The 24,861-nt window shown below is 31.6% G+C and overlaps 1 protein-coding gene across 4 annotated transcripts in view; it reads right to left on the reverse strand.

The window, feature by feature from the left end:
- Positions 1-1,235: 1,235 nt before the first annotated feature.
- Positions 1,236-24,861, reverse strand: part of LOC107450069 (acetoacetyl-CoA synthetase-like) — a 55,737-nt gene continuing 32,111 nt past the window's right edge. For 2 of the 4 annotated variants that reach the window (XM_043039720.2, XM_071179506.1), the window contains 14 exons: positions 22,692-22,802; positions 20,346-20,443; positions 18,231-18,345; positions 15,973-16,054; positions 15,733-15,886; positions 13,464-13,541; positions 11,850-12,039; positions 10,734-10,856; positions 9,567-9,680; positions 8,592-8,717; positions 5,728-5,797; positions 3,727-3,785; positions 2,646-2,848; positions 1,236-1,582 (listed from right to left, as the gene is read on the reverse strand). In XM_043039720.2, coding sequence (XP_042895654.1) covers positions 1,445-1,582; positions 2,646-2,848; positions 3,727-3,785; positions 5,728-5,797; positions 8,592-8,717; positions 9,567-9,680; positions 10,734-10,856; positions 11,850-12,039; positions 13,464-13,541; positions 15,733-15,886; positions 15,973-16,054; positions 18,231-18,345; positions 20,346-20,443; positions 22,692-22,802 — 1,661 coding nt within the window. In that variant the 3' untranslated portion in view covers positions 1,236-1,444. The remainder of the gene's footprint in view (positions 1,583-2,645; positions 2,849-3,726; positions 3,786-5,727; positions 5,798-8,591; positions 8,718-9,566; positions 9,681-10,733; positions 10,857-11,849; positions 12,040-13,463; positions 13,542-15,732; positions 15,887-15,972; positions 16,055-18,230; positions 18,346-20,345; positions 20,444-22,691; positions 22,803-24,861) is intronic. The other 2 variants (XM_043039719.2, XM_043039721.2) reach the window with 1 other exon arrangement.

Raw genomic sequence — 24,861 nt, forward strand, 5'->3', positions numbered from 1 at the left:
CAGTAAAAGGTATTCATTGTAATTATTAATAAATATTTAGTATTGATTTCAATAATTATTCAAAGCATTTATTATCGTTTATTTACAACTGGGGTCAAAACTATTTTAAATATAGTTACTTTATTAACAATCATTACGTAGCCTTTTTCTACATTTTCATAGTATATAACTTTCTTTTTGAATTTTTTTTGCAAACTAAAACCTTTATAAAAAGATTAATACTCAATTACTAACTAACCCCATTCATAATTTTTGCCAGTGTTAATCACGTAATTAAAATATATATAGTTACTCTTGTAATCGATATGGATTTGAAATATAACCAAAATAAACGACGACAAATGAGACAATGAAAATTTGAAAAATACCGAAGCAAATTCAGAAGAAATGCAGCTTTGCTACTGTATTTTATATTGTTTTCTTCTGTATTTAATATTGCATATTATGTAACATATTCTTTTCCTGGACTTTGGCAAAACCTTTGGGGTACAGAGAGTGCAATTTTAGACTTTTGTCTTGCTCTCTCGATAGAAAAGGTTTTGCTTTTATGACTTCCGGAGCTGGTACCCCCTGAAGACGCCAGCTTTAGTTGTCATATTTATCCAATTTTTTTCAAATTTTCATTGTCTCATTTGTTTTAATTTCTTTTGGATTCACTGCTGCTAAGCGCGTTTTACCATTGGAAGTATTATTATTTTTAATTGCTTTAAAATTTTGAATTCTTTACTTAATATATTTGACGAACGACAATTTTTCTTTTAGGAACGTCTGTCAATTACTCTCCCTTATCACTGAGATGCAAACGCAGTAATTGAACTTATTACTTATCGAACTTACTAATTGAACTTATTGAATTTATTACATTACTTTCATTGTAATTATGAAGTAAACTTTAACTAACATCAACATTTAGCTTCGCTTTCTCATCCTTGGTCGTCATGTTAAATAAAAATTAATTTGAAAATGTACAGAATGTGTGATCATTTGAAAACTTACCACCTTGAACAACTTTTTTAATCAGTAGAATTTATTAAAATCGATGGAAGTCGTTCTCTTTTGGAGGCAGTAATTTAAAAACCCACGCAATGAGTTGAGGAATTTTCTGCCTCCCATAACAAATGACTAGGTGTTCCGCAGGGATAAAATATCATTTGTTTGGCGATACTCGAGGATCAAAAGATTGGTGGTAAGCACAGAGTTGTTACGAATTCTATCAAACAACACTTTCAAAAATATAGAATGAAATTCAATGTTTTATTCGAAAATATATTACAAAAACATAGTGATACATTAATCTATACAAAGTTAAAAGAAAAATAAATACAATGATAAAAGCAACTTTTACACCACATCACATCTCGTTATCTTCTTATTTGGAAATCTAGTTTGATGTCAGCAGTCACAAAAATTTTGTCGAATTGGTTGATTGAGAGATGATCTGCATTTAGAAGTTCTGAAGCTCGGGTATGTTCCAATACTCTTTTAAGCATTCGGGATTTCGAACATTGCTGACTTCGGGAATGATGTTGGTATTGACAATTTTTTTCACAATGCTCTCCATACGCTTTCCATTCAAATTATACTGAAAAAAGAAGAATATTCTCAATAAATATCCCATGGCATTAGAAATTTCAAGAGTCTTTTCTTGCTCTATTAATGTTTTATTTTAACTTATTAAATGGTAGGTTAGTAAGATGCATTTAATAAGCTAAAATAATGGAAAATAAGGAATTATTATATTCTAAATTCATGTTCTGATTTAAATATATTAATAATATTGATTAAATAGAGTTAAGAAGGGAACAACTTATGAAGAATGGCATGACTGTTCTCTTGCTCTATTGATCCTGTTCTATTACCTGGATCTATTCTTATTTTTTATGTATTCTTAGGGGTTTGAAGTAAACTTATTAGGTTTGATTTAACCTAGTAAGTTAAAATAATGTAAAATAAAGAATTATTGTATTCTAAATTCATCTTCTGATTGAAATATATTAATAATATTGAATAAATAGAGTTAAAAAGGGAACAACTTTATAAGAATGGCATAAGTGTTCCTTTGCTCTATTGATCCTGTTCTATTACCCGGATCAATACTAATTTTATGTATTCTTAGCGGTTTAAAATAAACTGATTATGTTTGATTTAAACTAGTAAGTTTAAATAATGTAAAATTCATGAGCAGTTTAAAATATATTAATCATGTTAAATGTAGAGATAAAAAGAAAACAATGCTTGAAGAACGTGAACAACAGCGTAAAACTAAAATTAATTTTTTCGAAGCAAGGAATCGTTTATTGGGACTTAGTGGAAAGGTACTAATATTTTTAAACGCAATTGCGCAGCTACTACCTCACCTTCACGAGAAATTCCTCTACACACTAGACTCACGAGTTGTTGGTTACTGTGGTTACGAAGATAAGTACCTTAGACTAGGGGTCTGGGATTAATCATTTTGCATTTGTTTAGGTTTGGAGAGTCAAGTTTTTTTTCGTTTCCCAGAACTTTCTCCCCCACAATAAGGTTTTACTCCTTAAATGGAAGCAGACCAGATTTTCACTCGAGAAGAGTTCTCGTGAAGGCTAGATAGTAGAGTGAATTGAAGTAATCGCGTGATTCCTGTTATAGTATCGATTCACAATTACCGGAATGTCTTTGACAGGCAAAATGACAGCAGGTACGTAGAAGATGGTAAGTTCCTTCAGAATGGTCTCTTCTATCTTTTTGAGCATAGCCTGGTCAAACTTGTGACCATTCTTCATTTTGATGAATAAAATGCAACGGCCATCTCCACTTGTGTTGCTCTGAGCAACAGCAATGTAGTCTGCAATCTCCTCAATGTCGTGAACTGGATAAAAACAAGGATTATTTTAATTAATATAGTATTTAAATAAATAGAATATTTATTTTATTTAAAAATCAATTTTTAATATGAATTTTTATAACCCTTAAAAAAATATGAAGCGAAAGAAAAAAGATCTATGCAGATGGCATTAAATCAATACTTTTTTTTTCCAATGGCAGGCACTGAATTTGAATCTTTGTCTATACTATGCCAGAATTGTTGCTCATTTCGCGTTACCCAGTGGGCATCTGTGAACCAAAGTCACGGAGGAGAGCAACATTGCCCACGCCACACTGCCACAAACCCGTTTATAGAGTGGGCCACATTCACACATCATTATCACACACAACAGAGGACAGCACAAAGAGAGAGAGAAACATCCATGCCCAGAGCGGGATTCGAACCCGCAGCCTATGGCTTCGCAGTCAGGCACGCTAACCACTCGGCCACCTGGCCGGCATTAAATCAATTTTTTGTGAGAAAAAAATGTTTCCAAGTTCTAAAAAATCATTATCAAGGTCGGGAAAAACAAAGGGGTGATTAAAATTATCAGAAATCAGTCTATAGGACTGGATTGTATTCACCCTTTGTCAGGAACCACCTTAAGGCTTAGTCCTCAAATTAACTGCTTTTTTAGTTTTCAATATCTCTTTTAATGTTCTTGACTTCTTAGAGGATTCAGCAAGGATTGGAAAGGTTTTTCTCAATTAATTAATAATTTACAATCATTCATGCGCATAGTTTTTTTTGTTTCATTTTTACAAAGGTTTACCATACAAAGTGAGGACATTTTAGAGATTATTACAGAAAAAAAGCATGCTTAGCGTGCGAAAGTTATAAAAAGACTAAACTTAGTAAAATAAAATTGTTATTTTACTTACTGGCCCAGTAAATCTCTTCAGAAACAAATCTTTCTCCATGTTGCTTTATTGTGTTGTCACTGTGAAATGGAAATAAAAAATTAGCACACTAAAAGAAAAAAAAATTAAGCTTCGTATAATACAGAGATTTAACACTTTCGCGTAGTGTCCTAAATTCACGACTTATGTTCTGCGCAAGCTCCGACAGAAGCGAGATTGGTTTGTTGTAAATGAGTTGCGCAGAACACACGTACGTAAATGCATGGGATGCTATGTGAAAGTATAGAAGTATATAAAGTATAGAAGAGTATAGAAAGCTTATTATGTCTTTTTTAAGAATTTATACACAGTCGCAGTCATAGAAAAGAAAAAGTTTCGTATAATTTATGAAATGATGTTTTTTAATTATGAAAAACATATACGAAACATAACTAATGAGGAAGAGAATTTTAAATGGAAAAAATATGAAATAGCAAAATAGTAATTAAAAAATTAAATAATCCTTTTTTCCAAATAAATATATTTTCTAATTCTAAGAACTTTACTTAGGTTTTATTTTCAGCTAGTTAATATGTAAATATTTATTTCTTACCAAAAAAAAAAAGAAAAGAAAAAAAGAACATCGCAGAATTCTGGCTATTTAAATTTCTTTTCTGTTTAAATAATTTGGATACATTAAACACATAGTAATATGCAAACTAGACTAGATTTAGATTGACATGGTGAACTAACATATTGTGTTCTCTCAACAGCATTTTTAAAAACTTTAAATAACGAGGAAGAGGAAAAACCAACGAGTACCAAAGAGTTAAAAAATCAGAGATAGAACTGAAATGTAGTTGCTGGTGTGTCGAAGAGATCTTTAAATTTTTCACTGGCAAGGGTGGTAGTATTTGTTATGCAAGCAAAGATAAAAGATGGAGACCGAGCAGCTGACAATCCATTTATTTCATTATGCTTTGCATAAAAGCGAAATCTTACGGAGGGATCGATTGCAAAGAGCCCTGTCCTTATCGATTTTCAAAAGCTATAGAACAAGATTCGATAATCAGTGGTATTTGGAAAGGTCAACAAAGCTCAAAAAAGCAAACAAATCTAAATGACACGAATCACTTTCTCGAGGAGTTGGAGTTATCATGCTGCTCGGTAACGTTGACCACGCTCACGGCAAGAACTTCTGCAGAAGTCATGGGCCTGGTCTAGGACTGCTGGCCAATGGGGGAGTGCAACAACAACAACACTTCTCCAGAAAGTCAAATAGAACATTTTGAGTCAGTCACCCTATAGGCTAGATCTGTCCGCTCTGAGGTCAATGTCTTCATGAGTTCAATAGAGCACTGAGAGGGCATCGGTTTCAAAGTCAAGACGAAGTCAAGGTGTGCGTATTCAACTGATTTGCACAACAATTGATGTTTTCTTTCCTACATGCGGGGTAATGTCTGGTTAATGTCAGCACAAATGTTGACAATAATTTGCATTTTTGGGGCCGGGATAGCCTGGTCGGTAGGGCGCTGGGCCCATATCCAAGAGGTCGTGGGTTCGATCCTCGCCGGCCGAAGACTCCCCGTGTAGTAAATGGTGACTGATGCACGTTAAATCTGTCGAGTCTCAAAGTCCTCCATGTTCCCACAACAAATCAATACCTCTGGGGGTACTGATCCAGGAGTTTCCTTGTCTTCTGGATTGGTTCAAAATTACAAGGCTACGGAGTTGAACGTAAGTAGTCGTAAACCCATGAAATTGGGTCGGCTGTTCAACGACGGTTATAAAATAAAATAATTTGCATTTTGTATTGAATAAATTGGATGAAATAACGTTTGACACCATATTTATTGATTGTACCTAATATTCCGACATGGTTGACATTGCAAAGATTTTAATTCTAGGATATTTTCTGAAGGCATGGAAGTAACTGAAGGAATAAATTAGTAAATAAAGTTTAGTTAACCCTCAATCAAATTATAAATAAACTAAAAGAAGAAACTTTTCATATTGTAAAAAGGAAATTAACACTGAAATTACCTTCTTCCAATTATAATAATTCCATTTGTATCAGGATCGATCCATGCTTCATCATTTTGAGCCCATACGTCTAAAATAACATTAATAGAATAATTATTCTAATCTCTTTAAAAATCGAAGAATATAGATCATAAATTTAGAGAGATATCCGTAAAAAAAGAGTCTCATGGATGAGCTATCATCAATGGTTATATATTTTTTTCTGGAAAAAATAACGTTAAAAATATTTTAGATTTTTTTATTTTCAATCATTTTTATTCCAAATTAATTCACAATTTACGATATGAAGTGCAGGATCTTAAACTTACATTAACATTTACATAAATAAGTTGATTCTCTATCATTCATATACACTAATGTATGCACTGATGTTGAAAATTAAAGGAATTTTCAAATTTTGTACATTATTTTTAGAACTACTTGGTAGATTACAATGAATTTAAGTATCAACATAGTTTGGCACAATAAAAAGTAAAATGATTATTTCGCAGTTATAATGCATACACATGTTCATGCGTAACACTCATCGTAGTCATAACGGAAGGTATAAAAAAGTGGTCCCATAATCGAAAAAAAATGCGTTAACAATGGTGAAAGTGTACTCTTACATACATGCTGGTAATAGAACGAGATTTAGTACTGTAAAGGAGGAGGTATAGAAGTTTGTGTGGAAACTGTCACCACTCGTCCTACAACACTCTTTTCTGGCCCCAGATGATTTTCGGAGGGGGATGTGAATTCTAACTACCCACCGTAGAATTTCTCAGAGATGTTAGAGTAAGGTCTGGAGAATCGGTCGGGCAAAATCAATCAGACAAATATTCTTATTTTCCAGAAATTCGTCATAAAAATTGGCTCTATGTAGTTATTATTTCATTAAAACGAAATCAGAGCAAACTGTTCTCAAGCAAACCAAGACTCCACATTTGTTTAAAAGCTTTAAGGCTTATCCCTATACCTCAATCAGCCAAAAAATGTCTTTCAAGGACAAAGAGAGTTTTGCTGTCATTTAACAAACATGCCGAGATATTCGAACCTCCGTTGCCGAAATGGATAATTTCTTAGATATTCGTGGGCAGATAACAGAACCCTGGTTTTGTCCACGTAAAAATATGAGTCATTTGAACCAGGGGCCATTATCTACCCTTCAATATCCTAGAAATAGGCCATTATGGCAGATTGGCAGACCTTAACCCTGGAAAGGTGGGAACAGTATTCAATATGAAATAGCGTTGTTAGATTTGTGTGTTTGTAAGAGAGTGCCGTACTCCTATTCTCACATTTTTTTGTTCCTTTTGGTGACCACTGTTCTATACCCTCCACCTTCTTACGTCCGTTTGGGCGTATTATAATTTTTAAATAGTTATTTTATCTGTATCATATCAACTTGTGTTCATACGAATTTGATTAAAACCTGCCCAAGTAGTTTTGGAAATAGTCGACAAAATCTGAAAATTCTCTATGTCGTTGGTTGATTGGAAATTCCTCTTTGCAAACGGCCGACACCATTTTGCATTGCATCCGCAAATATCACTGCAATAAGCCTAACAAATGACGTGGGTAATTTACAACGAGCCAGATTTTTCAATTAGCCTGCGACATGTACACTTTTTATCAATTTTGGACTAAGCAGTTCTTGAAACGTGTACTGGAAGAATAAGAGTTTAAGTTTTGAGAAAACAACAAAAAGATTAACAGCATTACACTATTTCATTAGAACTTCAATAGCTTCATTATGGTTTTAACATCATTTCATTTCTAAAAACTAATATACTATGTTTTTGTGGAATTAAGTCTACCAAATTAAAGTATAAAATATTTTTTGATGACACAGGGGAACAAATTTTTGGTGCATTTAAACAAATATTTGATCTTGTCTAATTCGGGTGTGAGGATTTCAAATCTAAAATTAACATTTAATTACAATTTTTACTAGTTTTAAAACGTTACATATAACAAGGTTTTCGCGGTAAATGTTGCGACAAGTTAGGACACATCATGATTTAAGTCGTAGAAGGATTCATGCCCGGAAACGTCATCGTACTATGTCTGGAAATGTCATACTAGGGGAGCTTACAAATACAACTTGTTAAGAACCACGCGAAGAAACAGTTAATAATGCGGAAGCGCCGCTAGTGGCTTGTGACGACACTTCTGGGCATTGGTCCCTATGCAATTTTAATTTTGATGCTGAGCCCTAACTCCCCAAGAAGTTTGTCGCAACATTATCAACCTCCTGTCATATATAATGTTTTTTAACCTGTACATTTTGACAAAAAATAGACCAAAATCGTCATTAAAAAACTGCAAGTTGGAGACAGAAACCGATTGCAGATTTAAAATCAGGAACATAAAATTATCCAAGATCCGTTTAAAAATCTCATCCAACAGAAAAAAAATATGTTCCCTTGCGCAGTTTAATCATTGCTAATTGCTGACCGGCCTGTGTAGGGGTTAGGGAACTGCCATTGCTTCAGAAAGGTTCTGGGCTCGAATCCCGGGCAAGGCATGGATGTTCTTTCCTCCTCTGTACTTTCTGTCCCTACTGTGCGAGCAACGTTGGCCCACCTAATATGGTGCCCCTGAAAGAGTGGCCAACAAATCTGCTCTTTAGGTGCCTGTATGACCTAGGTCATTATCCAGGTGGGCACTGGAAAAAAAGTCATCGCTAATTTGGTCGACGGCTGTGTATTTGTGTTTGTTGACATTAACGAACCAAAAACCCTTGAATAACGTAAAATATAAATAATTATGTATAAATACACAATAAGAGTATTTAATTAAAATAAATAATGAAAATTTGGTTATAAATATAGTTAATGAACTTTTTATTTCAGTGAAGAGGAAAAAAGAAAAGAGGTTACTGGGATATTTGGAGAAGTACGTTTCTTTCATTTTTTCACCATTTTCATCATTCCAGACACAAACGGGAAGAGAAGGAGTGGGAGTTGCGAGTACCAATTCACCAGGTTTCCCAACAATACTGTTTCCTGCAAGCAAAGAAGTAACTGAAATCGTAGTTTCCTTAACTTGTGCGCTAGCTTAAGGTGACCAGATGTTTTAAAATCTTGAGGAGAGTCTTCAAATTTCAATAGCTGCCCTCAAAAACTTTCAATCATTTTAAGGACATAAAATGTCTTCAAATCTTAACATATCGCTCATGGGCTGCAAAATTTTCATTGCTGAGGAAAACGCATAAAAAATGTTTCAGTTTGCTTAAACGAAGATTACCTTCAAGTTGAATTATGAGTCGTGCTAGTATTGCTGCTGAAATAATGTGTATTTTCATATTTACACCTGTTCTTAGTCCAAAACTTGTGTTTTTTGAGTTGTGCAACTATTGCAGCCCATGAGCGATATGTTCTCAAATTTTAACAAAAAGACCTCATCTTTTTTAAATGCAGTGAAATATAAAAAAAAATTAGAAATGTGCATGCTTGTTTTAATCAAGATAATTTTGTCTCATATACATACAAGCAAAAAGCTAAAAAGCACCATACTGAAAATATATGATCGACTGAAAATAATTTCAGAAAAAAAAAAAAATATTTTACTAATCATGTGCTTATTTATTTCACATGGGTTAAACAACTACAGAATATCATATGATATGTCAACTAGCAATGAAGTTTGATGAAGATGGTTTTGTAATTGATATTAGTTTTTAATTAAAAAATATCTTTGCTCCTCATACAAATTACTATTTTTCATAAATATATGGGCTTCTTGAAATCGCAAAATTTTTTGAGCATGCTCCGTTGATTTACCCTCAAATCATAGTTTCGAAATCTGATCACCTTAACGGCGCAGTTGTTCATATTTTAAAAAGTGTTACTAACCTTCCTCGTCGAATATTTTAATGTCCACGCCCAATGCTGGACACTGAATTTCAGAGCTGTACACTGGGCTGTTATAATCAAATCCCGAAAATACACCGATTACTTCTGTTGCACCTGTAACAGTAAATTCGTAGGTTATGTGCAGTGTATGAGTACAGTGGCACAGAGTAAAAAAATGTACAATGGACCAAAGAAAGCAAGAAAATATCACCTTAAATAATTTTAAACTAAATATTGGATTCTTACGGAATTAAACTTAATTTTATTGGATCAAAGGTAAGATTTCAATTTGTTAATTAGTTAGTGCTATCTAATATAAAGTTACGAAACTAGACTTTAAAAGTACTTTCTCTGAATAAACAAGGCTTCTTTTATTTCCAGTAAATTCTAATTTTTGACCCTCAAAAAGAAAAAAAAAAGAAAAAAAAGAAGGGAGGCGGTAGCCGTTTTCATTTTCCAACAAAGTTTAGCCATTTTAGTTCATTCAATTTTTTGCATATTTTGCCATTTCTCCGGATAACTAATTTTTTTGACTAACAAATATTTTTTGCGACCTGCTTGTACAAAAATAGTTCCATGTAAAAAAATTACTCACCATTTTTTATTATTTCATTTAGCGATGATCGAAAAAACTGAGTTTAATTGCGCTACGATTTTACACTCTTTTTAATTAATCTCATTTTAAATGATAAAATTCAAAATTTTATTGGAATCGTTGAAATAGTTAGCATTTTAAATAAATGAGTTTTTAAAGTATATTTTCAAAGAAAAACACATTTTCTTAAAAGTATTTATTGTTAATTACTGAAAAAGATAAAATATGTTTCGAGCTTACTACACTGCTAGTAATAGAGAGTGTCAAATCCTATTGTTCAAATATGCCGTAGTGATAAATTGAACCATATTATAATACCTTCCTAAAATTGACTGCATGGTTATTAAGAAACTTGAAAAGCATGGTTCAAGTTAACACCATATTGCGGTTGCTGCACATCTGCGTCTTATGCTTTGAGCCGATTTTTCTCAGAATGTAAGGCTGCAGATTTATATTAGTGCAGTTTAAGAAGTTCTCTTAAAGTTTTTTTTATGACACAATCAGATAAATGATTATCAGACATTAACTTAGACACATAATAATGTTTATTATGCAGGAGGGTTTAAACATACCATATAAACAACCCACAAATAGATCTGGTTTCACTTTTTGAAGAAGAAAATCCACGTTCTGTAGTTTCACCGGACTGGCACCAACCGCGATCATTTTCAAGTGTTCCAACTTACAGTCAGGTGCTAAAATGAAAAGAATAGTTTTTTGTTTTAATTATAGATTATTTCATAAACTGAAAGTTCCAAATCGAGTGGAATATGAAATTTAATGTTCCTATATGTTATGAATTTGTATTGCAATAAGCAAATAAAACGTTGACTTCAGTTGATTTCAGAGGAAGTTTAAAATTAGATAAATAATAATATAATCAACAGTTTAAATTTTAACTTATAAAAGTAGGCTTAATTCATTATAGAATTTATAAATCTTTAATTTATTGGTTTCATTTGTCAAAAATTAAGTTTTCAAACGTATTCCAAACTTTGAGTATAATAATCATTAACATTAATTAAGCGAACAGTGAATATTGTAATATATTTAGAGGTGCATAGTAGTATAATAATATTTATTATTATATTACTAATCGTATGTCGCATTGTCGTAGAAGGAGATTTAACTTTGAACTGTATAAGACTTATAAGCAACCTGATATTATTAAATACATAAAAATAAATAGAATGAATTGGATCACCCACGTGATTCGAATGAGTGACGACAACACAATAAAAAATATACTGCTTTTTAGACCCACTGGAAAACGAAAGAGGGGAAGGCCGTGGTTGAGATGGGCTGACTCAGTGGAGTCTGATTTCTCGCAATTAATGAAAAAAAATTGGAGATCAACGATAAATCGGAAGTCGTCATGGAGAAATCTTCAGAAGAAGGCATTGGCTCACATTGGGCTGTCTCGCCAACTATGATGATGATGATGACGACGTATGTCGTACGTTCTTTAATCCCTCGCAAAAGCACAAAAACTTTCTAATTGGAATATTTTTATGTGGAACAAAAAAAAAAAAAGAAAGTTTCAAATATTTGAATTAGAGATCTTTTATAAGTATATTTTATTATTGGGATATTCAGCAGAAGCCAAACCGATGTTTCGAATCTTTTAAACGGTTTTTATGCTGAGATTTCAAGTTGACTAACATTATTCCTTAGCAAGCATTATTTACCAGGTAAAAATCCCTCTTTCTCAAATGTGTCAATGATGCTGGTTACGAGGAAAGCAAATGTCACTTTATAATGATCCATTATGTCCCAGAAAGCATGCTTAGACAAGAAAGTAGGCAGTCCGTCATACAACAGAAGAGTGGTTCCAAGTGCCAAATTACCAATGTACAAATTCCACAAGTTCCATCCCACCTGAAAAATAAGAACGAAGATCTTACTAGTAAATCTTCTGATTCACTATAACTTGGAAAATTCTAAATTTTTTTTTTTACAAACTTTAATGGTCTTCATGATTATGAGCTCATATTTGATAAATCGACAACGAAAAAAATAACTAAATAAAAAAAATTCAAGAACAGTTGATTTACATTATTTGCCTGATAAAAAGGTTGGATGGTGTTGAGTCGTAATATTGTTCAAATTCGTTGAAAGTTTAGCATCGTTTTAACTTTAACCATCGCAACTCTTAAACTTTATGACTCGATTACGGTGCAATTAAGTATTTTATTAAGTCACAATAAACTTGCATCGTATAAGGGGTTCTACGCAATATTAAACCATTTTTTTTAACGAAGATGTATTTGTCGACAGTGCTTGTTTAGAAATGATAGAAAAGAAATTTCGAGCATTTAGTTACTAATATTAAAATGGTTTAGAAGGTTCATAGTTTAATAGATCGTAAAAATTTATAACCAAATTTTAAACGTTATTGTCGTCGTAATACATAAAATCCATATGATTAAAAATTCTCAATAAATGGCGTAACATTACAGTGAATATTATTTGTATACTTTTAAAACAAATTTTTTACTCTTAGGAATTTGACACTGATGATATTAGCTTTTAAATATTTTAGTGTTTTGCCATTAGATATTATTTTGATTATGCCATATCCAGCATACTTTATTTTATTCTTTTCATTTTTTCATTTCATTTTCCTCATTTACTTTTTCTTTTTTTTCCTCTGAGAGCCACCCAACCTTAACATGGATTTAAAGATCTAGATCAGTGGTTATCAACTGGCGGCCCCCGGGCCTCATCCGGCCCACGAAGCCTTTTTTTGTGGCCCGCGAACTAAAATATATTAGTTGTCCTTTTTTGTGGACAATTTTCGTAAAAAATCTATATGGGTTTTAAATACTTTTAAGTTTTATATCTAGACAATTTGATGTCTGTTGCACATTAATTGTTTAATACATAGGTGCACATTAAAGTTATTGTAGCCAGAATTTTTTAATATGCAATTAAATATTTCTAAAAATCTACTTCTTATTTTAATTTGTAACTCAATACTTTTGTTTTTGTACAACTTGATAAAAATCTAACAGTAATATTTAAAGTTCCTTCAAACATAAAAGAGTCCTAAATAAAATGTTTATAAAGTTGCGGCCCACCATTTGACTAGTGTTTTTAATTGAGACCTCTGGCCTCGTGTAAGTTGGAAACCCTTGATCTAGATGATCCAAAGTGAAATACTTTCAAATATTAATCTGCCTGAATCTGAATCAAAATTATAAAATTACACTTCAAATGGAAAATCCAATAGTAATCGTTACTCAAATACAAAGCATGTAAGAAAAAAAAAACTCTTTTTGTTAAAAAAAATATTTACTTACTGGTTGCATAGCTAGAGTGACATTATCTCTGCCCAAGTTGCAATGTAGTCCGAAATCTCTAAACAGAGCAAGGAAAGTCTGAAAGTATGCATTCATGAGTTGAAATCAAAACTAATAAATACAAAGATTTGTACCAAATGTACAAAATGAACATAATGATTCCGTTTCGCAACAAGAAAAAAAGTGTTTAAGTATAATTAAAAGGACGAAAAACAACAGCATTTATGTATTTAATGATGAAAATATAATAATAGTATGCTTTTAATTTTAAGCATTTTAAAAAAGAACTGTTACAAATAAACAGTATTTGCAATATCTGCACAAAAGGATTTCTTTTCGCAGCAAGAATAAAAGGGTTCAAGTATGACTGAAAAAGTAGTTTATATGATTATTGATGGAATTAACGTAATATTATGCTTTTAATTTTAATAATACCAAGTATAAAAGTTGATTATTTATAGAATTTTCTTTCAGTTTTATTGGAAAATTAAGTGTACAATTAATGTAAAAGCAACTCTTAATAAAAACTATATGAATCAGTTAAAACAGCGCTAGATAAAAGAGCAATAAACTATAATAGCAATAACGATAATAGCAATAAGAGTAATAGAGTATTAAGAGCAACGCTGATAATTGAAACAGAATTATTTTTATCGTTCGCCCTTAGTGGTAACAAGGACGATTTACCTTTAGTAGGTGTCCAGCTTCCAAGGTGTTCTCCCTTATTTCCTAGAATTTGCGTTGGGTTTTAAAAAGCCCTTAACCTCGAATTTCAGTTTTTGATTGTTGGATATCAGCCAAATTTTTAATTTTTAGGTTATTTGCTCATCAAAAATATTATTTTTTAAATGTTTTACTTAGTAATTGTTAAGTGTTCTCTCCACATGAATAATTGTACAGATAGACAGCACTTTTTTTTGAAGAATAGCTTCATAATTGGGTACTTGCACGTCAAGAAGAAGAAGATCTCCCATACCCACACATGTGACCTATGACATCAGCTCCAGCTAATCTTTATCAGCAAAATGGCGTATTAAAGTTAATCTAAGCTTCTCTACATAAGTTAGAATGTAAATTAACGATGAGTTAATTAAATACAGTGCTGTATCGCACATCGAATTAGTTGAAATATACACAGTCCAGTCACATTAATGTGACCACCACCTACTCTCGACGTCAACGTGAAATAACCACTCACAGAGTGCAGGAGGCAGCACATTACAGTGTAGTGTATATATTGGATGTCCTAGGGCATCGAAAAGCATTTCAGTCGTTGGCGCAATGCAGAAATGTAGCGATTTATCCGACGTCCAAAAGGGCATGATTATTGGCTTTCGGGCCAAGGGTGGAAGCATTTCGGAAACGACTGATTTTGTGAGCTGTTCGCGTGTCGCCGTGGTAAAAGTATACCGTGCATGGCAAAATGGCACTATCCAAAACAAACGGCGTGGCACATGTGGTGCATCACGGGCCAAAGATGGCAGAGGCAGACGAAGGCTGCGGAAATGCGTTTAGACGAATAGACGTGCAACTGTTAAGCAACTGACCGTCCAGATGAACCAAGGGGCTACCAAAAGTGTATCCTCAACAACTGTTCAGCGAACGTTGCTGCGCATNCTTTTACTTAACTTAGATTTATCATTTGTTGATGTATTTTAGTCTAACCGTGATATACTTTTGTTTTGTGTACCTGGCAACTTCGATGCATATTTAGTTTGTTTATGTTCCACATGGCTGCGTGCCTGGCTTTGCGCTAAATCTCTGTATGAATATATAGTGAAAGAATTGTAATCTTTGAGAAAGAATCTTTGTGAAAGAATATATAATGTGCCACTTAAGAGAATTGATACTTGATGGTCTTGTTTTAATCGAAATGGAATGGAAAGAACAGTTAGCTAACGTAGAAAAATGCCATGTTTCAACATCCAATCAGGATCGAGATACCCACAATACGTCACTTGCAATTGTCCCATTAAAACATTTTCAATAGTTTGCTTCAGATTTAAAATGGTTTCAAACAAATTAAAAACTATATGAGCGCAAAAAGGACTAAGGACTATTATTTTAGAAAAACATGATAGCTTTCCTTCGGCCAAGATTTAGTTAGAAAATTCTCATTTGCGTAAGGATATTGGAACTTTTGTAAAGCCCTATTTAAACGTGTGGTCGGATTCAGTTTTGATCATCTACATCCCCATTGATTTCTAAGTCTTCACTATCGTCAAATCTTCATTATTTTATAAAATTATTCAGAGTATTTATATCTTACTCCTGCTGAATGGATGAGTCCTTTCGGCAAACCAGTGGTGCCAGAGGTGAAATTGATGAAGACAGGTTGGTCAAATGGGAATTGCTCAAAGACCAATTCGGGGACATCACCGTTTGGAGTTAAACCACCCTCGAGAAATTCATCCAAAAAGCAGCTAGAATATAGGGTACATAGCTTAAAACAAGAAGAAACGATAGTATTTTAAATTTAGTTGCTTTGTATTTGTAAAAGGTAAATTACCTGTTGTTAACTGCACTGATGTCTTTTAATTTGGAACTTTCTTTGGTGGGAACAATAATGACTTTTTCAATGCATTCATTTCCTGTACAAATTTGCATAAAGAAAATACTTATTGAGTAATTACTTCAGAAGTGGCAAACTTTTAATGTTTCATACTATTAAGAATTGTTTCTTATACCTTAAAAGAACAAAACACACCTCACGAGACTTTCTTTAATTTTCTCAAATTTGATAATTATGCAAGAATATTTTAAATTTGGCAATTGATTTGGTGAAGCTTTGTTATTTTTCTATCAAACCGGTTCTTACACTTTGGGCTGCACAAATAAAAACCAAAATAAAATAAAAAAAAGCTCCAAATACCATTTTTTTTAAAAAAATGATATTTGTTGCTTGTTAGTATTTATTTATTTTGAATATATTCTGCAATGCTTTCAGCATTTTCAAACCTGTTAAGAGTTGCCTTTCATTCTAATATTTTGAAATCTCTGGGATCTGCTTCTGAAAAATAATTCGTAAGAAGGATATTTTGTGGAGATAAAATTGCAGCAATTCAGGTATTTGCTAGTAGTTTATAACGGCTTTAACAAAAGAAGATTTGACACCTAGTTATAATTAGTAATTAGTTATTTATTATAGTCGCGTCGTCAACATTTAAAATAAATTACAAATCCATTCAGTGATTTGTTTCTCATGTGCAAAAGGTAAAAATCCACTAAAATTTATTGGTGGCAGTATAAAGGGTTTGGGAAAAAATCTGAAAATAAATAGTGTGTCAATTTCGATAGAATCATTTAAAAATTGAATTCGTATGATTTTTTATTTAAGTCATACCAATTATTGTTTTATTTAAATAATTATTATAATATTATAACTATTTTAATACATAATTTATAATTATAATATTTAAATGAAAAAAAATCAAATGGATCGTGAACCCTGCATTTCAGCGTTTCTTGAATCTTTTGAATTTCTGAATCGTTATTTACCAGTAAAAACTGAATTTTTATGCAAAATCGTGACTGAGACCTGACTTGGACTCATTATTTCCTGATAGAAATGAAACACAGTTCTCTCATGTAGATTCATTTCAATTTCTCGATTCCATTAAAATGTCCAATATTTCGATTTCCCATGACATGTTTATTTATTTATGGCAGTGCTGGTACTGATTGCATGTTGAAGGCTGCGATTGATGCTGTGAGTTATGTTTAAAACTTGAATTATGAGGAAAATTACTTAACGATTTTTGACATAATAAAATTTTTCAAATGTCCTTTATGCTGTTGCATGGCCAAACTTAAAAGCAAGGTATAATTATCTTCTATACACCCAATGAGTTAAAAAAAGGGAAAAAAAGAAATAAGATAAGGATAGACGAGTTCTCTGATCAAGCGATAAAACTTTTCAGCCATCAGCGACACCACACAGAAAATTTGTCAAGAGTTTTGGTTGCGCGACGTCAAATTATGAAATTATACTGAATTATTATTATACTGAAAGTTTTTGTTCCCTGGTCAGAGAATAGTCTAAGGCTAAGGTAGCGGTTCCCAATTTTTTTCGTCTACGGAACCCTAAATAATCAACCTTCTTTCGGCGGAAACCCAACTTTAATAAATAAAGTTTATTAAGATAATAGTGAACGTTATAAATTATGAAAAACTATTTTTAAATATTTAATTAGAGGCATGAAGATTTTTAATTATTTATTATTAATAATCTTAAATCTTGTTTCATATGTCTGGAATTTGAAGTCTTTGTACTATCTTGTCTGGTTATGAATTTGTTTTTGGTGTATATACATAAGCTAAAAATGATTAAAATAAGACAAATTATGGTTTACTTCGAAATGAAAACTTAAAAGAACTGCGAAAATATTATTAGGGAAACATAATTTTTTTATTAATGATATCAGTTATTTTATTTTTAATTGAAAAATACTAATGCAATATTTTGTAAATACTCGCCTTTTTCATAATTGTTCAATATATTGTTATTAGAAATATTATTCTCTTGTAAAAATGCCATTTCTATCTCTTTGGCATTTTACTTGTAATAATTCCATAAAGACAACCACAAGATTAAATAAATTATGAAATATAGGGGAATCTTTAAATATAATCTGAGGTTTCAAAACTCATCACTCGTTGTAAAAAGTACTAACTCGCGGAACCCCTCTTCTACGGAGCCCTAGGGTTCCGCAGAACACCATTTGGGAAACGCTGGTTTAGTAAGAAAGAGAAACATTGAAAGCAAACCGTTGACGATTTCGGGTAATCTCTCTAATATATTCAGCTCATCCTTGTTGAATTGAAATCTGTCAACTGAGATGAGAAACTTGGGTTTCATGATGCCCATGATTGTAGAAACAGCCTATTAATTGATAAAGAATAAACATTAATAAATTTCAGCAAATTATACATACAATGAATAATGATAATAATTATTTAATAGATATTAATTAAATACTTATAATAGTAAATTAATAGATATCAATTAAATACTTGTAATAATTATTTAATAGATATTATTTAAATACTTACAATAATAAATTAATAGATATCAATTAAATACTTATAATAACTATTTAGTAGATATTAATTAAATGCTTACAATAATAAATTAATAAATGCCAATTAAATACTTATAATAATTATTTAATAATTATTAAATAGATATTAATTAAATACTTATAATAATAAATTAATAGATATCAATTAAATACTTATAATAATTATTTAATAGATACTAATTATTATTACTGTTATTATACGTAAGATTGCTTAAACTTTTAAAAAGCTGCTGGAAGTATACTCTCAAAAATTTTTTAAAAACTTTTTCAAGCTATTTTCAAACCTTTCATTTGTGTGACCATCAGTTAGTATTTTAAAAAATACGAAAAAAAATGCAGTGAAGGGTTTCGTTTACATGAATGTGGGTGACAGTAAAGGTTGGCGTAGTGTTAAGAAGAGAGACATTAACACTGGGGAGCTCTTGAGCGTAAGTTCAAGTTTATGGCCAATTCTTTACAGTAGGTAGGTACTGTAAATTCGTTACAGCAGGTTTACAGTATTTTGAAAATTCCACCAAAATGAAAAAGAAAGCCTTAAAAATCAAATTAATTTTAGGTAATGAGCTAAATGAGTTACTTTTTCTAAATCAACATCAACCTTAAAAGTATTTTAATATAATATTACTAGAAAAGAAAATCGCGCTGTAATTGGTTAAACATGGACGAAATAAAGCTTCAGTACAACAAATGTAGATAATAACAACTTTCAAAGAATACTTTGTAAGATATTTTTAAAAGTAATATGCTACTTGATCGTAAAGGATTAGTTCCGCAGTGTAAGTCCCGCAGATCGTAAAGGTGCTGTTTCCAGCAGAGCACCGAAATCAAGCTTTACTGGCTTCAGCCAGTGAACTAGTGGGTGGCCACTTTGATCAGCCTGCATGCGACCGAGGGTGCGCGGTATCGGTCTTCGCTAAGCCGTTCTTCCGTAAAAGGCTCGACTTCGCCAGCAGGTCGTTGGGCTAGAAAAGCGTGCGGGCCATTCCTTCTGTAGATAATCAAAATTGTGATGACATATCTATGAATCATCCTCATGAAGGTTTCCCAGACCGTCGCCAATAGCCGAATGTTAGCAGTGATGGCTCAGGGGATAGAGCGTTCGCCTTCCAATGAGGTGAACCGGATTCAAATCCTACTAATGGCTGGTCGATACGAATCCGAATCCGGCTTGCCCCGACCACAGTGCTGACGTCGTGAAATATCCTCAGTGGTAGACGGATCACGGGTTAGAGTCCCTTTGCCTTTGGGCTAATCTTGGGAGGTTCTCGTGATCTTCCTCTCCATGTAGCGCAAATGCGGGTAAGTTCCATCAAAAAGTCCTCCATGAAAGCAAAATTTCTCCCAATACATGATCCAGAAGTTCCCTTGTCTTCTGGATTAGGTTCAAAATTACAAGGCTGCGGAGCTGAACATTAGAAGTCGTAAACCCAAATATTGGATCGGCTGTTCAACGACGGTTATAAAATAAAATGAAATAGCCCACTATGCAACTCCAGTGTGACGTAAATGAAGAATTACAATTACAACTTGAGAAGCAGACAAAATTCTGCAACAGTTCCAAAATATTGAAATATACTTCTAATAGTGAAATAATACGTGTAATTAAATAAACAGAACGAATTAAAAAAACCAAAAAATTAATGAATCCGCATACAAATGATATCACGCTTAGAAGGGGACATTCGGGAAATTGTGACGGTTTGTGACACGGGAGGAAGGGATATAACAAGAAGTGTAACGGCACACATTTTAGTTAAAATAAAAACATTAAATACATTTATATAATTTACTTTAATGTTACCTTAGCACCATAAAATGGTAAAGGTCCTCCAAACACAGCTCCCATACTTGTCGCTGCCAACATAGCGTAAACAGCTTCTTTTCTGTTGGACATATAACCTGCAACGGAAAACATTTTCTTTTTAAATAATTTTTAGCTAGTCAGAAGATAATACTTTCAACTACTGCGTGTTTAACATCATTCTATCAGTAACATGCTTTGTGGAAATAATACTTAGAATAGACAGATTTTGTGGAAGCAACATGCGAACATTGGTTGCAGGTTCAATAATCGTATTCATTTGCGCAATAACAAGCAAATGTTATATTAATATATTATATTTAATATGATATCATTCTTATATTAAATATAATATATTGAAAATTGTATTAATAACAACGTAATTTTAAAATAAATATAATATATTGTGCACTTGAGAATATTCTCCTATAGCTAGAAATAAGTGCTGAAACTAATCCAAACGATTAAGACACATCGCATATTTTCTCAATGCAGGTTAAGCACATTTTTTTTTAAATTTTTGCACTGGAATTGCTTTTTTAATATTTTTTTTTTGTTATAAAAATAATAAAAAAAGTAAAAATTGTACTTTAAAAACCACCATTAAATTATCAATAGTTTTAAAAGTTTCCATGGAAGAGTCAATTAATCATCTGAGAAATAATTTAAAGTCAATTTATCCAAAATAAATATACGCCATGTGAAAAATTTATAGAGAAGCTTAAACTGATAGAAAAAGTACAGTCAAAACTACCAGAAAATATATTAAAATTTACTCTGTTCTTAGTTCTAAGGGAACACCAAAGAGATTCTTTCATAAATATGTACGAATAATTTAATTTATAACTTTTGATATGATTGTGAGTTAGGTAACCCCAGGCATCGCAGATGTGACTTAACAAGTGAATCCAGCATTGATTTTTAAAAAAGCAGTTTTTCAACAGCTATTGTGTAACGTATTGAGTAACGTTTCTTAAAAAGTGTATTTGATAATCTAGCACAATAAACTTTAGTAACTAAAAACGAAATATATCAAGTAAATATTATCACTGCTATTAATTGACAATGCTGAGTTCAGGCGAATTATAAACCATACCAAACTGTTTTAAACTTTTTTAATGAGGATAAGATGATTTGTTTGGCATTTCGTTTTGCACAGTTATTATACACATTTACCACAAAGGACTCTTTTTCATAATTCCTAAGGCAAAAGTTGGCATACTCTGTCTTTTTCAATATTGTTCAAGCAAATGGTGCTGCTTCTTCAAAATTTTTTCAGATAATTATTTTAATTAAATCTTTATTTTAGACATAAATTCAGTCTTATTTTTGGAGGCCCGATATCCGGGACTTTCAACCCGAAACCAAAATCCTCATGTGCTTTTTGAGCCCAAGATTATTAAATATGTATATCAAGTAAATGTCGTTATTCTCGATCATCACTTGTTCTTCGAGCGATTAAACAGTAATTAAAACATTATTTTTTATCTCCAACAAAGTGAGAAAAAAATAATGTCAAAGATAAAGCCCAAACCCCAAAATTAAGGCCTTTTCAAGCTTAGGATTGTTGAGCTTCAGGCTTGGACTTAACCCGTTCCATCGCTAATAATTTTGACATTTTTATAGGTTTCAGCTTAGAATCGCAAGAAAATTTTCTGAAAAGTGGAAATTTTAGAGCAGTGTTCCTTTTTAATAGAGATATAAGAAGCTTAAAATATTATTTCTCGCTATAAAAATAATTCTTGCTGTATAAATATAATTCTTGTTCAGTGTTCCTTCTAAATAGAGATAGAACAGTGGTTGCCAACTGGCTGCCCGCGAACTAAAACACATTAGTTGACATTTTTTTGCGGACAATTCTTGTAAAAATCTATATAGGATTAAAATACTTTTCTTTCGTTAAAAAAAGAAACAAAAATAATCTAATTTCTTCGTTTCTGTGAAATTTAACATACCAACGGTGCAAATTTTTTTTAATTTTTCAGGTTTTTCATCCAAGAAAATATTTATTATTATTTGTAATTCAATACTTTTGTTTTGAACAATTCGATAAAAATCTGACAGTAATATTTGATGTTCCTTCAAACACAAAAGAGTCCTATATAAAGTTTTGACAAAGTAGCGGCCCACCATTTGACTGATGTGTCTTTAATTGTGGTCCCCGGCCTCATGTAAGTTGGAAACCCGAGAGATAGAACAAGCTTAAAATATTATTTCTTGTTATAAGAATAATTTAACAATTTTGATAAGAGATTACCTTTGCAAGAAAAAAAAAGTATTTACTGATTAAATATATGTTTGCAAAAAAAATTTAATTAAATAGTGGGGGATTTAATTTTTACTTACAAGCCACTCTGTCTCCTTTTTGAAGGCCAGCTTTGCGGAAGGCAGCAGCGTATAATCTCACTTCTTCGTACATTTGGGCGAAGGTAACTTTTGTTTCTTCTCCATCCTCCGCTAAAACGATCAGAAGAATTTTCATTATGCATTAATTAATTTAATTAATCTGCCTCTAAAAGTACGAAACTATTGCGTTTCATTTCTAATATTTGTCAATTAAAAACTCACATCTTTAGGTAAAATATGCGTAGTTTGTCATGAAACCGAACGTTTTATGAGATAAAACTTACTATGCCAGCCCTTGATATTTGTTCACCAATGGCGATCTGGCAAGTAGAAATTCCGCACCCTGATTTAAAGGTCTCAATACGAAGAGTTGAATAGTTACATCTGTAATATTGTCAACCAGTCCAATCTTGAAGTTTGGGAGTAAGCTTCGTAATGAATATGTTTATATGCATTTTAAAAAAAGTAAGAGAATTCCTGGCTTAATTTTTAAAATTTGGGTTGAATTTTCAGTTTAAAATTAGGTATTTGCTTCAAATGTAAAGCATTGAAAATGTGACTTTTTTTTAAAGGTAGTCGAAAGAACTTCGAATAATACTTTCAAAAACGTTGTATAGAACTGTAATTATAGAACATTTTTTTAGTACTATAAAGTAGTAAAGTATTTAAATAAGGTGGTTTTTAACAGAAAAAAATGTTTTTAAAATAGTAACTTCCTTTCAGCTCTTTCTATATATCCAAAATGATGGTATTCGATAAGATAGACTAAGTTCTTAAAACACAATTTCGCCTTTTCTGTCAGCGAATAGAGATTTTTCTCTTGTATTCATTTATAAGTAGTCCCAATATTCACATATCTAGACTTATTTCGCTAAGAAAATAAGTTTGTTATCTCGAAAAGGATCTTAAAGCTTTTTCGCCAAGGAAATTAAAATAATCCCCAATTTCAGTACGTTGACTTGAAATAAGCATTGATATTATACTATGCATTATCTTACTGCAAATAACTGTTTGGACTCAGAAATAGACTAATATTTTAAAAATGTAAAAATGACTTAACTTTTTGAGAAATTGACAATTTGATGACACTTTCCCCTCTAGACAGAAATTATTAAAATCAAAATAATTATATCAAATAATATTAATATTATTAATAATATTAAAATCATAATAGTCTATTTTTGCATATTTTTTTATATAGTGTTTTATGCGAAATTAGAGTTTAGGCATAGGTGTATAAAACGTAACCTAACTGTCATGAGCGACTGTTAGAAACTCACAACAATTATAAAAATGTCATATACTGAAAAGCATTATTTCAAAGCATTATTTTCAGAAGATATAAATGATAATCCTCTGTTAAAAAAAGGATGCTTCTTCAAACTTATCTTTTTAACCAAATTAAGTTTTTTTTTCCTTTTGAAATTAAAGTTTAGGTATGCATATATCTAGCACTCAGTTTTGAAGTGAGTGTTAAAAAGTTTCAGGTTGGAACGCAAAATATTCGTACAATTTTAGATAAACTCTTCAAATGCCGGGATTTATTTGATTAGTAAATTTGTATAGGGGTAGGTCTGGAGAGTCACCAGAACCCCAGGATCAATCAAATTCAAATTCTAATTCTCTCAAAAATTTTAAAATTCCAAAGTTTTTACGCATTTTATAATATTTTATTCTTTTTATTACAACGACCTTTAATCATTTTTCTCAGTTATTACCCACACTCACCACCATTGTCGTATTTTGCCGCTGCATATTAAGTTTTTGAGTTCTCAGTCAAGATGCATCCACATTTCACATCCTATATACATCTATTAATATAAATACAGTATAAAAAAATCAAAACTGTAAAAACTGTAGTGTATATTTTTTGTTTTCTGTGGTTGTATTTTTTATCACCAGAGGTTAGCATCTGTGATAGAGAAACAGTCGGCAAGACTTCAGTCAAGATTTGATTGAATGATTTGGTTCGTCGTTCAAAATAAGTATGTATGTTTTAAATTGTGTAATAAGGATAATTATGTTTCATTTTTTAAATCTCTGTGAACTGTATTATGTGATTTTAACATGCATAATTTCTATCAATTTTCATTTTGTTAAAAACTTGCTCGAGTTCGTCTTAATGTTATCTCTGTGCTACTCGCATGTTTGATTTACGAACTAATTTTAT

This window comes from Parasteatoda tepidariorum, chromosome 4 (genome assembly GCF_043381705.1).
Source record: "Parasteatoda tepidariorum isolate YZ-2023 chromosome 4, CAS_Ptep_4.0, whole genome shotgun sequence".
NCBI lineage: Eukaryota > Metazoa > Arthropoda > Arachnida > Araneae > Theridiidae > Parasteatoda > Parasteatoda tepidariorum.